The following is a 17,500-nucleotide window of genomic DNA, read 5'->3' as shown; positions in this document are numbered from 1 at the left end:
TTTAATAGTTTTTATTTGTAATCGCTTCTGCAATAAATAAATTTTTCAATGTTGGTTTTAAATTAACAATTTATTGGGTTGTCTTCTTTAGGAATTAATTTGTAATTCGGATAGAGTTGTGCATTCTTCTTTCCGAAATTGTTATGGTTATCATGTTTGGATGAAGTTTGTTCATTTACATTCCCTCTTTTCAGTTCTCTTCCAATGATAGCTGACCATTTTTAGTCTTATACTTAAGTAAGTTAACATTTAGTGTATGTCTTTAGTAAGTTTTGTTTTACAGCTAGAATAGACAGTTCAAGAGTTATTTTGTTTGCGTATGCTTCGCTGGTTTTCGTTGTCGTAATGACAGCTCTGATACTACGGCAATAGGTGTTCATGATGAACCCCTTGTTATCTATGTAATGACATGAATTTTGTATGGTTTCGGTAATATACAAGGTCTGTTTAAAAAGTATCTGACCTTTTGCTGGAAAAAATATATTACAAAGCTGACGTGACTGGGTGACTGGGACCCTAATCCCCTTCAAAGTAGACCTCTTGTGCCTGCACACACTTAAGCCACCTATCCCACCACTGCCAAAACACTTCTCGTAGGCTTCGTTTGGAATAGTGTTCATCTCCCCTGTTGTGTTTTACATTATCTCTTCTCTATTCTCAAAACAGGATCCTTTCAATGTTATCTTCAATTTCAGTAATGTCTTAAAGTTGCAAGGAGCCATGTTTGGAAAATAGGAAGGTTGGTTAACAACTGGAATTCCCCGTTTTGCTAAGAATTTTTTGAGTAAGTGGGATGAATGAGCTGGAGCACTGTCATGATGCAAATGTCTGTTTTTTGCACTTAATCCAAATTTCTTGGTCAAACATGGAATTCCAGTCATTAACCAACCTTCCTACTCTCTAGATATGGCTCCTTGCAACTTTAGGTCATATCTGAAATTGAAGACACCATTGAAAGGATCCCATTTTGAGAGTTGAGAAGAGATAATGCAAAACACGACAGCGGAGATGAACACCATTCCAAAAGAAGCCTACCAGAAGTGTTTTTGGCACTGGTGGGATCAGTGGCCTATGTGTGTGCAGGTGCAAGGGGTCTACTTTGAAGGGGATTAGGTTCCCAGTCACGTAAGCTATTTATTATAATTTTTTCCATCCTAAAGGTCGGACAATTTTTAGACAGACCTCGTGGAAGAGATTTCTACATTTTTTTTTTTTTTTAAATAAACTTCAATGTGTTTTGTGCGTTCGATCCATTTTTGCTTGACTGTGAGTAAAATTCATGTAGGGACAAGATGCTTATCAGTTTTACTTTTAATGAATAATTAGCATCGATAGATGATGGGGTTAACATTTTAATTGTAAAGTTTCCATATACTCAGAAGCATAAGCAGTGACTACTGAAGAGCTCTGCTGGGGATATTTTAGTTTTTAAAGATTCTTATTTTGGAAAAGACTAAATAAGTTACTTGAGGTAAATTCTGAAACTGTACTTATTTGTGGCTTTATTTCCAACAGTTTCATAATGTTATTGATCATTATCATTAAATTATTTGCTCAAATGCAAGAAAAGTTTCTCACTTAAATCCCGTTTAGTTTTGAAAACTTTTCTCTCTTATAGCGGTCTATAATTTTTTCTATTTTCTTACCTAGTTCTGAATAGTTAATTCTCCTTATGTATCGTAAGTGTAAACAAAAGGAAAAAAGAAAACGGGAGGATGAAAAAAATAGTTTTATCCCTTGTAGCAGTTTACAGTGGAAGAATTTGGTCATGATATAAGTGTAAGTTTACTCATTTACTATTTGTTTTTGACAATAAAGATTCAAAGTTCAGGAGTTCATGACAATTTAAGTAATGGCATGATTTGTCCTGAAATTAAATGTTATTCATAGAATTGTTTTTTAGAATAGTTAGATTGGTTTTGAAGGTTTAAATGTCGCTCATGAATGGCAGAGGCAAGGGACAGGACAGTGTCCTAGAGACTAACCATATACACATATGATCAGTGTTCAATCCCTCTCTCCATCAAGCTAGGACCATGGAGAGCTAGGTACTGGGTACTGATGACTCAAGCAGATAAACTTATAGGTTCCCCCATCCCTAGCTCACAAGGATGGTGAGGAGACACTACTAGAAACTATTGCACTTGAATAGATTTTGAAATCCCATCCAAGAGACTGCCAGGCTGAGACATTTCAAATAGGCTACCGCAACCCTATTAGGGTGATGTACTGTATCATTAAACCATTATTTTACCCAGAATAATTCTAATTACTCAAGACTTACTGAGTAACATCTAGACTACTTAATCTAGTTGAAACATTGTATTAGGAAGTTCAAAAAGTAGATTAAACAAGTTAGGCTAGATAACCCCTTCACTCCATTGACGTCAGTACACGTCAAAACACACGGTGAAGTCGGGATAATGTCCTCTTTCTTTACTATTATCCATATCATTATTATTACTGTATTATTATCATTATTATAATATTTTTTATAAGCTACAATAGAGTATAGTACATGGCTGTATATCACACAAGTTCACACTTGTGGAAATTTCAGTAAAGAATCTCCTCTCCCTAATATTAGTCCCTTTTCCCCTCCTGTCTTCAGCCAAACAGCAAAGTTTTTGGGATTCTAGCCTTTAATCAATGAATATGTAAGAGCTATTTTAGTCGTTTTATGTTACCGTGAAATAATCACACCACACTCTGTAGCCAATAGCAACATCCCCCACCTTAGGTATTACTCTACCCCCCCTTTGACACCCACGATTTTAAGACTGCATATGATCAAGACCCAAGCCCCCTATACCTAAGCTAGGACCATGGAGGGAAAGGTAATAGCTGCTGATGACTCAGCCGGTAGACTTTTAGGCTCCCCCTAATATCCCCCCTTAGCTCACAAGGACGGTTAGGTTACAGACACTAGTAGAAAGAATTTGGGTTGAGTGGTGTTCAAACTTATGACTCATAGATTGTGATAGACAATGACGTTTCCAATAGGCTGCCACCGATTCAGGCCCTGGGTAGGCCATTTGTCTGGGACCATGCCCCCAAAACTTCCTTGCTGCTAGGTTTAGCATCAGTGAAGAGGGTAGAGGAGCTTCACAGACTTTCTCATTGATTCAGCTACTCGGAAGCCTTGGATTTTGGTCGCCGTCAACTTCAGGACATGGTTCTTGGCATAGACCCAAACCCCGTCTGACCATAATCACAATTTTGAGACATCGGTGCACGCCCTCGGAGACTTCTTTGATGGGATCAAGAGGAAATGCTTTTATGTCCATTAAGGGAACTGCAATGCTATTTAAGAAGGCCTAGACATCTCATGAGGTTAGGGGCATTGCTTTCCTTCAGGAAGAACATGTTATTTTTACATATGTTAAAGGCAGTTATCTGGAAACTTAACACCACCTTCACATCCTTGGAGACTTTTTCTTGTTTCTTGTGGTGACTGCTCAATAGGTTGTATACCTAGCCCAGCTCCCTCATGGGCCAGATTAACGTCTCGTCTAAAATAATGGTTTTGGCCTAAGACTAGAGGGAAAGTTAAAATCAAGGCTCTTCTCTTTCATCCTTTCCCCCTCTCTTTTTGGTGCAGTAACAGGGATCATTATGGCTTAAATCAGAATGTTTTTATGTCCAATGAGGGAACTATGATGCTATTTGAGAAAGACTAGACATCTCATGAGGTCAGGGGCTTTGTTTGCCTCAAGGGAGAACATGTTATTTTCACATATGTTAAAGGCAGGAATCCAGAAGCACAAGACTACCTTCACATCCTTAGACACTTTTTCTTGTGTCCTGTGGTGACTGCTAGCCCATTTCCCTCACGGGCCAGATTAGCATCTCCTCTAAAGTAACGGATTTGCCCAAAGACTAGAAAGTTAAAATCGAGGCTTTTCTCTTTCATCCATCTTTCCCGGTCTCTTTTAGGCGCAGTAGCAGTGATCATTATGGTTTAAATCAGACATTTGATGCTGGCAAGCTTCATGACAGAGAAACCTTTACCACACACATCTGTGAAGAAACAACTTCCCTATACTTCTTTAACAATGGGTTGGATCTATGAGTGTCTAACCAGATCTTTTTTCTTAACAATAATGTACCTGGATTAACACTTTTGATATCTCTTTTTGCCAGGGAAGTAGATTGATCTGCAACCTAGCAACACTTATCTGGTACTAATGTTAGTCGTGGTACAATTTATAAAACTTCCATTCAAGTTTGCATACTGAAGATTTGACTGCCATAATTCCATGCATTTTTTATAGAAAATTGAAGTTCTATTCCTTAAATCAATGCAGGAAGACTTCTAGAGAGAATCATAGATGTTCTGTTACCTTAGTTAATCCTGGATGTCTTTAGAACAGACTCATAGATCTCACTTTTCAGCCCACTCAGGTTTCAAGAGCGCAGTATGTCATACCTTGCTTTTAAAAAATTAGACTTTTAATTTGGCTTCCCGTCTTCCCATCCCTTTTGTTCTCTAACATATCTACTGGAAAATTGAAGATTAATGGAAGATGCTGGCTCATGACTACTGGCTAAGTAGTATTTTCTTTACTCATTTTAACTCCTTAATGCCAAACAAATTTACTGAAGTTAGTTATAAGTTATGACTTTGTATAAAAACAAATGATAAACTTGTACTCTTTTACAGTGGAGTTTGTCCTGCTTGTAGTCATCAACTCGATGCGACTGAAATAGATGTGGAATCATTTTTGAGACTCAAGGTGAGCAACTTTTCCCATTTTTTATAGAGTTTTGTTAGGCTCATTCACCCTAAAAATTTTGTGATACAAAATAAAGGTATAAGAATTCTAGATTTTTTCTGCAGGAAAACAAAACACTGAAAAATGCGTACACTACAATGGTTTTATTTTAGAATGTTTTAACATCTGATTCTAGATTGAAATGTAATATTTAAGAAAAGTGGAATGTTATTGGTTTAGATGTTTCCTTAAAAATGTCTTTTTCAAAGGAAATGTTTTATTTAACTTTGACAGTAAGGAATATTTTTAATTGGTGGAGGTGAATATAATGAATGAATGATTTGAAGTTCTCTGGACAGTTGAAATAGAAATAGATTAATATTCAAGATAATACGAAGAGAGTATTGACTTAGTGGTATGTTTTAGATGAGAACAAAGTAACAGTAGTAATGGACACTGATTAGTGAAAAAAACAGATATAGGAATAGACTCTATAGTAATACCTTAATTATTGAAAGAAATCCTTGATTACTCATACTGTTTTTGACTTTGACTTTGACTTCTCTTTGACAAGGTTACATTTCTTACAATTTTGTTTTGGGTAAACAAGGTTTTACTTCTGTCATATTAATTTTAGATCACACCTAGACTCATAGGGGAGACTTTAAATTTTTTTTTATTAAATGAGGGGAAATTAGAAGGATGATAAGGTAATGATGTTGGTCAGGTACAATAAAGGCTGTTTTTGTGAATGAACGTAAACATATGCTCTGTATGCTCTGCCTCTTTTTTTGTGTTCCTCTGTGTTATATCTTTGTTTTTCATCCTTTTATGTCTATTTTCATTCATTAGTACTTAAACATTGGTCCAAAGAAGAATAAGAGTCAAAGTGGTCAAGTAAAAAAGAAAACAGTCCAAACAACTATTAAACTGAAAAAAGAAATCATTGCTAAGCACGAAAATGGAATGCGTGTTTCGGATCTTGCTCTTGAATACTCGATGGCTAAGTTGATGTTACTGACTATTTTAAAGTATAAAGAAATAATAAAGGAAGCTAATGTTGCTAAAGGAGTGACTTCTTTGATGAAGCAAAGGCCTCAGATACTTGAGGAAGTGGAAAAGTTAGTACTTATTTTTATGAATGAGAAATGGTTATGAGTTGATAGCATTAGTGAGGCATTTATTTGTGAAAAAATGCTAGAAATCTTTGAAGATTTAGTTAAGAAGACCCCTGGTACAAGTACTACCAGTGAGTTTGCATTCAAGGCTAGTAAGGGGGATGTTTGAAAAATCTAAGAACAGAAGTGGAATACACAGCGTAATAAGGCATGGAGAGGCAGTGAATTCAGATAAGGAAGCAGTCGAAAAATTTGTCGCCGAGTTTGGTAAACTTACAACCGAAGAAGGTTTTGCACCTCAACAGGTGTTCAATGACGACAAAACTGGGCTGTTTTTGGAAAAAAATGCTAAAGAGAACCTTTATTATGAAAGAAGAAAAAGCATTACTAGGGCACAAGCCATTGAAAGATAGGGATAATCTTCTGCTGAGCTGGTAATGCGAGTGGAGATTTTACGCCATTATTAGTTTATCATGCCAGAACCCAACGTGTTCAAAATTAACAATGTCACAAAAAATAGATTGGTTGTCATGTGGCGTGCTAATTCAAAGGCCTGGGTGATCCGTCAATCTTTTTACTGAGTTGGTGCATGAGTGTGAAAGTATATTTGCAAGAAAATAATTTACCACTAAAATGCCTTCTCAAGTTAGGTAATGCTCCTGCTCACCCTCTAGGCTTGGAAGAGGATATAGTCAATGAGTTGGACTTATTTCAAGTTAAATATATGCTGCCTAACACAGCTCCTCTGCAACAACCCATGCATCAACAAGTCATTTCTAATTTTAAAGAGTGCATTATTATCTTGGGCATATCTAACACTTTTCTTATGTTGTTCAATTCTCTTTTCTAGGGCTTTACCAGTTTGACCAATATAGTTTTTTTCACAAGCATTGCATGGAATATGATATACACATCCCTTGGTAATGTCAGGAGAATTCTTTATTAAGGCTGTTGTGAAAAATTCTATATTGGTCAAACTGGTAAAGCCCTAGAAAAGAGAATTGAACAACATAAGAAATGTGTCAGATATGCCCAAGATAATAATGCACTCTTTGCTCACGTTAGACATAAAAATCACACTATTAATTGGTCAGGTGCAAAGAAATTGGTTCATTCAAATAACTTAGTGGAAAGAAACATCATAGAGTCCAGTTTCATAAAAGAAACCTTTGAAAATAACTTGAATATTGGACATGGAATGTATAAACTCGACGCCTTTATATGTAAAGAGATTTGTAAGCTATATAAAAAAAAACTTTAACCACTTAATGTAGAACTGAATGTATTGTGAATAATTAACGTCATTGTGAAATTAATATTTAGCCCTAAGCTACCATTCATTGAAGGGTACAATTATTTTATATAGTATGCATAAGTACATTGGCACTATATAGTGTTATGCTAGATATAAGTATTGATGTATACAGTACGTGATTATATGTTTATGGTAATCATGTTGTATGTACATATATATATATATATATATATATATATATATATATATACGTATGTATGTATATGTATATATATATATATATATGTGTGTGTATATATATGTATATGTGTGTATATATGTATATATACATATGTGTATGTATATGTATATAATATTATGTATGCATGTGTATGTGTGTATATGTATGTATATGTATAGGCCTATGTATATGTGTATATGTATGTGTATGCGTGTATATGTATATATATGTATATGTATGTGTATGTGTGTATATGCATGTATATGTATGTATATGTGTATGTATATATATATGTGTATATGTAAGTATATGTATATATATATATATATATATATATATATATATATATATATATATATATATATATATGTATATATATGTATACATGTTAATCATGTGTAAAAAAGAATTTATATGTAAGTCTGTGTATGTGTCTGTATATGTATACCAGTATGTGTACACATATGTATATGTCCATGTATATATTATGCATGTTTGTGTATGAATGCCTGTCTGTGTATACGTATGCATATGTCTTTTTTATATATTTATATATAGATGTGTTTTACATATAGAAATAGTTTTGCTTATGTATTTATATAGATAAGGCTACCGTTATTCATATAAATAAACTGTACTGAAAGTCAAAAAACAAGAATTTACCCATAACCAGAAATGACCCTTTTTGGCAGGTGTCTAATGAGGTTGGATCTCCGCCCAGTAAACACCTGACCTCAGCCGAGGTAGCTGGTGAGGGAGCGTCATTGTTCTCTAAGCCCCTATATGTATGTTCGTACATTTACTTTCCCTATAAAATGTAAAGAAACCTCTCTCAATAAATCAGTCCTCTGAAGAAGTATCACAAAACTAGTCAGGGCTTAATCGTATATTTCATATTTTCATTTTCCCTGTGGTTCTTCTGCATCTGAGCATCACGTTTTCCTGTGATTTTTATGCATTATATATATATATATGTATATATATACATATATATATGCATATATATATACATATATATATATATATATATATATATATAAAACAAAAGAAAAATCTATTTTTGGGTGAGATAGCCATGTCGTCCTGATGGAAGGTTCCTTCAGTAGCTTCCTAAAGGTATATATGACTACAGTAGATATTCCCAGAGAATTAAACTAAAGGTTTCACAGAATTCTAACTTTTGGCGCGAGTACCCTTAAGGTTTCACTTTAGGATATCGTATAATAACAGGGGGCGTATACTTGACACGCCACATAGCTATCAGCACCCCCCATAGCGTTTACGCTTCGAGGGGGAAGTTGGTGGCAAGATATAGGAGGAGCCGTTACAAAGTTCTCCTCCTCCGTTACCGTTATGGTACTCGGATGACGTCATAAACGACGCAATCTTGGCCGACGTCATAACCGCCCGCGTCCTCTTTCCTTCTGGCATCGAGGCCAGCCCCCATGATACAGTAAGATTGGGAGGGGGCCTGCCAAGGCCCGAATAGAGAAAAGGGCAGGTCCATCAGGACGACATGGCTATTTCACCCAAAAATAGATTTTTCGCTTCGCTCAAAATCCGTTTTTTGGGCTCAGGCCATGTCGTCCTGATGGAAGTGTACCAGAGAATTAATGTATCGTGGATTTTTCCCTCAGTAGTGCCTTCGACTTCTAGACAATATTCCTTTAGTCTAATGACCCCAGAGACCTTGTCATATTACCGGTATATGTCACCTCAGATAAACGTGTACTATGTTACCGCTTCCTGCCCGAAATAAAACACACGAGTACAGTGAATTCTTTTATTTGGTCATAAATAAGAATTAGCATACATAAAATAAATAGATGTAAATTGTAATGGAATGCAAATTAGTTACATAGACTTGGGACATTAATAGAAATAGTTGTGGTATCTGAAAAGGAAAACTTGCCATCACACACGTTAATTCCATGGTAATTATAAAGTGTTTCTAGAATGTCTTATATACACTTCATGTTTAGAACACGTGGCACAGGTGTTTTAGTCTATGTGACTTCACCTTAGTATAAGAACAGTCCGTAGTGTCACTCGGTGGCACTATTTTCACTATGTTGCGCACTAGAGTCAACACAGACACCCTTAGAGTTAGAGTCCCATATAACTTACTGTTCATCGCAGCCCTAAACAGCAGGTTTCACACTACCTGCAGCTACCACGAAGCGTTTCAACTCTTGCACCTGCATCGCATAGTGTTTGAAGAACACTCTTGAAGACTTCCCGCCCGTGAATGATCGAAGCCTTTCGAAGTCCTTTGACTGGAAGAAATTCAGGGAAGAGGCGACTTTCCTGGGATCGTGACCTGCGGGTGTACTATCAGGATCCGCTCTGCGAATAAAGTAGGTGATCTTCGCCCTTAGTTGTTTAAGTGACAAGTCAGAACCCGATGTTTCCTCTTTAAAAAGCTGTCCTCCACTGAAGTCCGAAGTTCTTCGAAGATAGACCTTTAGGCTCTCCACTAGGCACAGGGAGGTATCTTCCTTCAGAGGGCAGATTCTCGAGGGACCCCACCTTTTGGTGGGTAGCTCATTATTAGCGAGAAACGTTGGGTCAGGAAAGAGGGTGAGCTCAACTGTTACTGCGAACTGGATCTGGCCTTCTTCCCTTGATAATGCCACAATTTCCCTGACTCTGGCCCCCGAGGCTAGAGGAAATAAGAAAATCACTTTTTGAGTCAAATCTTTCAGAGGGCAAGTTTCATTGTCCAAACTTGAGGCAAAAGGGAGCACCCTGTCAAGAGACCAGGAGAGGGGTCACGGAGAGGGTGCGAGTCGGAGTCTAGCACATGCCTTCGGCAACTTGTTGAAAATGACACTAGACAGGTCTATCTGGAAGGCATATAGTAAGGGTCTTGTCAGGGCCGATTTGCAGGTGGAAATCGTGTTGGCTGCCAAGCCTTGTCCATGAAGGTGGATAAAGAAGGATATTTCCTTAGGATTTCTAGCCTTGACAAAGGCCCCCCATTTCTTCCAAGATAACTCGTATTGCCTTATGGTAGATTTTGTTTTATATTCCTCTAAGAAGTCTATGCTTTCCTTTGAGATCCCAAACCTCTTCTTGACGGCTACGGAGAGCAAATCATGAGATGAAGATCTCGGGTTTTCTTTGATGAAGCGAAATCAGTCGACTTCTGAACTTGTTGGGTTAGAACTGGGTCCAGCAGGGGAATTAGCTTGGGTTGTAACTCCAGGATCAATGGATACCAGTTGCTTCGGAGCCACTTGGGAGCCACTAGGGCCACTAATCCTTGGAAGGATCTCAGGTTGGTGAGGACCTTTAGCAGAAGGTTGGGTGGAGGGAACAGGTAAATCTTGGTCCATCTGTTCCAATCCAGGGACATGGCGTCCACCGCTTCCGCTCGGGGGTCCTCGTATGGGGCCATGTAGCGAGGAAGTTTCTTGTTGTCGCTCGTTGCGAAGAGGTCGATCTGCAGTTCTGGGACTTCTTGGGAGATGAAGGAGAATGAGTCTGCATCTAGGGACCATTCTGACTCTATCGGGGCTGTCCTGGATAGAGCATCCGCCGTCACGTTGCGGAATCCTTGTAGGTGAACTGCTGAGAGGTGCCATCTTTTCTTCTCCGCTAGGCGGAAGATGGGCAGCAACACTTGGTTGAGTTGGGTCGATCTTGAGCCCTGATGGTTGAGACATCTGACCACGACGTCGCTGTCCAGGGTCAGTCGAATGTGGACTGACGGACGTGGGGACAGCCTTTTCAGGGTGAGAAGGATTGCCATGGCCTCCAAGGTGTTGATGTGAAACGTCTTGAATAGGGGAGACCATGTTCCTTGAACTTGACGTTGATGGGAGTGACCCCCCATCCTTCTAGCGATGCGTCCGTATGGATAACGACCGAGGGAAGCGGTAATTGAAGAGGTACCGATCCTTTCAGATTTTTTGCCTCCGACCACGGCTTGAGGTGTGATCGTAGCCGGGTTGGCAGAGGTCTCTTGAGATCTCTTCGAGTGTTTGATATGTATCTTCTCCAGACTCCCGATGCATCTTTTAGCTGTGCTCTTAGCACTGGGTTTGTCACTGAAGCAAACTGAAGGGAGCCAAGCACCCGTTCCTGTTGTCGTCTTGAAATCCGTTTGGATTTGAGAAGTCTCTTGACAGATCTTGCTATTTCCTTTCTCTTCTTTAGTGGAATGGAAAGACGGTGTGACTGAAGGTCCCAATGGATACCTAGCCATTGGAACTTCTGAGCTGGAGAAAGTCAAGACTTTTTGGTGTTGATATAGAAGCCCAAATGTTCCAAGAATTGGATCACCTTTGTGGAAGCTTGCAGGCATTCTTCTTCTGATGCTGTCCACACTAGCCAATCGTCCAGGTAAGCCATCACCTGGACGCCTTGTAGGCATGGTTTTTGAACGATCGTCTCTGCGAGCTTCGTGAATATCCTTGGGGCTATGTTTAGCCCAAAGGGCATGGCTCTGAAGGCGTACTGTCTTCTTTGAAGGTTGAATCCTAGGTAGGAGGTGGTCTGGCAATTCATTGGAATGTTCTAGTAGGCATCCGCCATGTCTATTGAGACTGTGTATGCCTTTTGAGTCAGTAGGGCTCTTATGTGCTGAAGAGTCAGCATTTTGAACTTGTCGCTCACTATGAACTTGTTGAGAGGGGACAAGTCCAGAATAGTCTTCCTTGGAGCCTGATGGACTTTACCCTCTTGATCACCTTCTTGTTCAAGAGTTCTTGGATGTATTCTTCCAGAACGGGGGTGGAATGTTGGAAGGATTGGTGGAAAGCTGGTGGTGGTGTTTCCCAGCTCCATCCTAGTCCGCTCTTGATGATGCTGTGAGCCCAGGGATCGAAGGTCCAACGGTCCTGGAAGAGGCGGAGTCTTCCTCCCACCGGAAGCATCTCATTGCTTCTGGTTGCCTGAGGGTTTACCACCTCGGCCGCTTGCTCCCTTTTCTCCTCTCCCTCTGGAGGGACATTGGGAGGAGCCTCTGCCGGTGCCTCTACCTCTGGGACGAAAGGTAATCGACTGCCTCTCGTAGGCGGGCGTGAAGGCTGGTGACTGAGTCACCACCGGCTGGGGTACCAGTTGGAAGGTTTGTTGGGGCTGAGCCACCAACTGGGGAGCAGCGGTTGCCGGAAGCTGACGTTTAGCCTGACGCTGCTGTGGTCTTGGCTTGTTGGATTTCTTCAATGGTTGGGGGCCCTCATCCTGAGAAGATTTCCTCTTGCCTGACATGCCCCACTTTTGGAGAAGGTTCCGATTCTCCGTGGCGGCCTTGTCGACGATCTCTTTCATGAGGCTATTGGGAAAGAGATCTTTCCCCCAGATGTTGGAGGAAATTAGCTTCCTTGGTTCGTGTTTTACGGTGGCATTCGCAAACACGAACTCTCTGCAGGCTCTCCGTGCCCTGACGAAGCTATAGAAGTCTTTCGTCAGGGTAGCGAGGTGGGTCTTGGCCAAGACCATGTAGACGCCTGGGGTCCACTGTTCCCCAGCCATCGTCTCCATGAGCACCTGGAGGGAAAGGGAAGCGGCCAGCCTCTCTTTCGTGTCCTGCTCCCGACGAAGAAGATATTCGGAGAGCTTGGGGATGTTCTCACTGAACTGACATCCAGCGATGTCGGCCTCCAACTTTCCCACAGAGAAAGTTAACTGGATGTCCTTCCAGTTCTTTTCGTCGGGGGGTAGGGCAAGGGAGAGGGGCCTACATTCCTCCAATGTAGGGTAAGGTTTCCCTTCCTCCACCGCCTTTAACACTGCTAGAAGGGACTTTCTGCGAAGGGGAAGACCATGGTGTTTAGAGCAAGGAAAGATGGGTGTTTCTTGCTCAGAGCTGGCACCTTGGAGTTGGTGTAGCCCTTGTCCTTCAAACAACCGGCTAGCAGAGATTGAGCCTTCGCGTGGTCAAACACAATGACCTCCTTCAGCTCGGTTTCCTCCTTGGAAACAGGTCCAGACTTGAGGTGAATGTAGCAGTCCGGGTACGCCTCAAAGCTAGGCCAGAATTCCACCTCTTCAAGGGGGACGGCACCTAGCTTGTCGTTCACGAAGATCCTGCCACTCGTGATAGGCATGTGCTCGGAATGCCTCCAAGGGTTCGTTACAGAGCAGGTTGGAAGGTCCTTCACATTGATCTTCCTCTGAGGTTGCTTCGTCAAATGGAGGATCTCTTTTTTGAAGTCCTCATCCCTCTTGTGGAGCCTCTCCTCAAGGACCGCTATCATGGCCTGGAAGTTGTCCATGGAGTCGTCCGCTCTTGTGGGCATAGGAGTGAACGATGTAGAGGGGACTGGTTCCGAGATGACTACGGAAGCGATAGAGGGTGCAGGGGCGCCTTCTTCTAAGGAGTCAGGACCCTCTGTAGATTCCTCTTCTCGACCCTCGGCCATCAGGGTCCTCTCGGTGGTGTCCGACACCTCTGCCATCCTCTCATCATCATCGAGATGGATGTCCTGGAGTGCGTCCGAAATGTCTGGGTCGACCGTCAGCTGGACGCAGGGGATCTCCGGTTTGGGGATGACGGCATCCGCAGATGCCTTAGGGAAGAGCATAGCTCTCATCTTCTCACTGGGGAGATAAGGCCCCGTGGCGTTCTGGAAACCACGCACCCACTTGCGTAGTTTCTCATGAGCGATGTCCCTTGACTCCGCAGACTTGGGAGTCTCGAACGCCTCGTTGAGCAGGTCCTTGCAGACTATGCACACTTGCGGGTCCCAGTACCTCAGAGATCCCTGGGTGACGGAGCAGCTGGCGTGGGGTCAGCACGCCAGGTGGCCGCAGAAATCACGTCGCCGAACGCTGCAGAAGGCGCTCTCACACCGGATTTACTCCTCCTGTAAAGAAGAAAGGGGTACATGTGTATATGGAAGTCTATAATGATGGACTTAAAGTAATATTAGATTAGTCTTAAAGTAATCTCAATTACAGTATAAGATTCCTTTCCAAGTGTAAGCTTAGGATAGGTAAGCTGGAAATGAAGCAGGAAAGACACATACTTGTGAATCCCGCCCAGCCAATTGCCGTGACCTTACACCAATACTAACTCTAGGCCTTTCATTCGGATAAGCCCCAAGGAGGAAGCTATCCAGTAGGGATAGAGTAGCATAGCTAGTATTTCCTCCGAGGTGTTAGCAGTGGTGAAAGGGAGAGAGCTGAGATCATTCAGCATAGTGAAAAGGGGAAATAATTATCCCCAATTCGAATAGGTCCTGGCAAGGGACTGAGCATGGATGCACAGAGTATGCTAGAAAATATCTATTGCATAAATATACACCATAGTTCTCTGTCTAGGGTATGTACTATACCACAGATGTACTGGCTACCGTGTACAGCCATACAACAGACACTGCCGGGGCAATGCCGGCAGGGTTAGAGAAAGGTGACAGCCCACCGTCGTAATATGAATTAGGCGGGGCCGGCAGCCTGCCGACGCGTCGGAGGCACACCGGGCGCTGGCGGGTCTCCGATTGAGGGTAACCCCTTCCAGCCATCAGTCTATATGGCGGGGAAAGGGAGACGACCTCAGGAATTGATAGCAGATCGCTGACATGTCGGCGACCGCTGGCTGCCGGCAGGCAACCGGCTGTAGGTACTCCTACCCTGACATCAATCTTTGAGACTGGGAGGAGACCTAGGCTACGCTATCGGCTGTTGCCGGCAGAGTTGTTTGCCGGTGAACTGGCACTTGATTGAGAGAGAGAGAAAGCATAGAGGAAGGGAGAGGGAGGGGCGGCAGCTCACTACCATAACCTCGCCTTCCTCGAGAAGGAGGGTTCAAATAGAAGGAAGAGTGTGATCAGGCTTCCATCCAGCCGTAACTCAGCCGGCGGTCAGCTAGGGTTGTGGGTGGCAGTCCAAGGGAAGACCGAAGAACACTCAGGTAGCAGGGAGGTCTCCCGCCGGCAGACCGACCTGTCGTATGCTATCCCATAGTTCAACTATGTGCGGGAAGCTAAGCACCTCGGACTAGCAGGCGAAAGGACCGGGCCGACCCCACAACCCGCCGGCACTCGGTCGAGTTCTAGGACGGTGGACAGAGGTGTGATGGCTAGGCCATCACCAAAGGACAGAGGGGGAGGGGAAAGGGTCCCGTGAAGGGGTGTGGGGGTTGGTGTGAGCCTTCCCCGACACCCTAAAGGGATTCTGTTTCAGTACCGGCGCCATCCCAGGTATAGGAAGAGTACATTCTCCAGCCTAGGGTGGGTTAGTACAGTAAAAGAACGGCATGGTCGTGCCATCCCAAACTATAAAGAAACAGAATCCTAGGGTCTGCCTAACCTAGGCTAGGGAAAGCATATCCCCTAGCCCGGAGAAGGCAGGCGTAGGACAAGTCGCTAGGCCACAGGGAGGAAGGGTTGTAACTCTACCAGGTGTGGCCTAGGGGGGAGGGCAGAGCTCCCCCTTTTGCCATCCAGCGGAGACCCAAAGGAGAGTTCATTCACCTAAAGGGTTAGCTGGGGGCAAACGACTGATACTCTGAGGTTCTGACCCTAACTCAAAGCTCATGAACTATTGCTCTGGACAGGGAAAGAAAATCCTAGCCTAACCTCACTTGAGTACATTTAAGATAAGGAGGGCTAGGATGTAGCCTAGGCTACCTCAGAGGGAGGAGAGATTACCTTAGCCAAAGGTAACCGGGGAGGTGTGAAAGTATACAAAAGCCCCTAAGCCGTAGGTTTGGGGCAAAGGAATCAACCACCAAGATCATCAAAACCCCTTGTATACTTTCGAGAAGGAGAAAAACCCATGTGCAATCACTGAATCTCATATGTATAAATGCTTAATACTGTATCTTCATTTAATAAAATAACACCAGGAACACTTAATATATCATGCATGAAAGTAAACTAAACGCCTAGGTTAGCGAGCCTAGGGGACTAAGCTAGCAAGTCTAGCGTCATAAATTTGGCTACCTACACTCGCCGAAATTAAAGAATACTATCGGCATAATATAACTAATTCCTAGCAATAAAGACTAAATAACTAATACTGATAATTAGTTAAGAAACCGGGATAGTTGTTCTGACTAACTAAATAAAGCATGCGAAGCGAACAACAGCATCAGGGACGCCTCCGGTTAGGCAACAGCTCCTCCACAAAACACAGTATTTAAAGATAAAAAGGCGTTACTTTACGGCCAGACCTAATTTATACAATTTAAGAATATGGTACTTAACTTTCCAGAGGCAGAAGAAGCTGAAGATTGCGACATGCTGGCAGTAAATAGCGAACAACTGGGAAAAAACAACTGGTCATAGACGCTACTAGAGAAGGAATGAGGACGTGGGCGGTAATGACGTCAGCCAAGATGGCGGCCAATATGACGTCGTTTATGATGTCATCCGAGTACCATAACAGTAACGGAGGAGAACTTTGTAACAGCTCCTCCCATACCTTGCCACCAACTTCCCCCTCGAAGCGTAAACGCTATGTGGGATGCAGATAGCTATGTGGCGTGTCAAGTATACGTCCCCTGTTATTTTACGATATTCTAAAGGGAAACCTTAAGGGTACTCACGCCAGAAGTTAGATTCCTGTGAAACATTTAGTTTAATTCACTGGGAAAATTTACTGTAGTCATGCATACCTTTAGGAAGCTACTGAAGGAACCTTCCATCAGGACGACATGGCCTGAGCCCAAAAATATAAATATAAATATATATACAGTTAACTTCTGTTAACCTGAGTTTAGGTTAACAGAACTCGTGTTAACAGGGAGTTAACTGTATATATATATATATATATATATATATATATATATATATATATATATATATATATATATATATATGTATATATATATATATATATATATATATATATATATATATATATATATATTAGACATCTTTCAGTTCATATACATTATGCTGTTGGATAAAGCTACAGATCAACTGACGAAATCAAATGTCGTCTTAATCCCTGCCTATGATCAAACATAGATTTAAGCAAAGTAACAGTTTATATTGTGTTTAGTATTTAACATTTTCTTAACAAACAAATATTTCTGATAAAGCTGTTCTATGTATAGTAAGGCACCCCTGAGAGAGAGAGAGAGAGAGAGAGAGAGAGAGAGAGAGAGAGAGAGAGAGAGAGAGAGAGAGAGAGAGAGAGAGAGAGAGAGAGAGAGAATGTTACGATCTGTTATTTATTCATTGAAATGAAGGAAAAATAAAACGGTAATGTGTTTGATATGCGTAGTAGCATTGTG

The 17,500-nt window shown here is 41.7% G+C and overlaps 1 protein-coding gene across 2 annotated transcripts in view; it reads left to right on the top strand.

Moving 5' to 3' along the window:
* The window catches only part of mldr (mitochondrial ribonuclease P catalytic subunit), a 445,834-nt gene that overhangs the window by 337,707 nt on the left and 90,627 nt on the right, over positions 1-17,500 (top strand). For both annotated transcript variants that reach the window (XM_068344058.1, XM_068344057.1), the window contains exon 5: positions 4,664-4,736. In XM_068344058.1, coding sequence (XP_068200159.1) covers positions 4,664-4,736 — 73 coding nt within the window. The remainder of the gene's footprint in view (positions 1-4,663; positions 4,737-17,500) is intronic.

The sequence above is a fragment of the Palaemon carinicauda genome, chromosome 20 (assembly GCF_036898095.1).
Source record: "Palaemon carinicauda isolate YSFRI2023 chromosome 20, ASM3689809v2, whole genome shotgun sequence".
Taxonomy (NCBI): Eukaryota; Metazoa; Arthropoda; class Malacostraca; order Decapoda; family Palaemonidae; genus Palaemon; species Palaemon carinicauda.
Note: the sequence above shows the minus strand (reverse complement) of the source record. Positions and strands in the feature narration are given on the sequence as shown.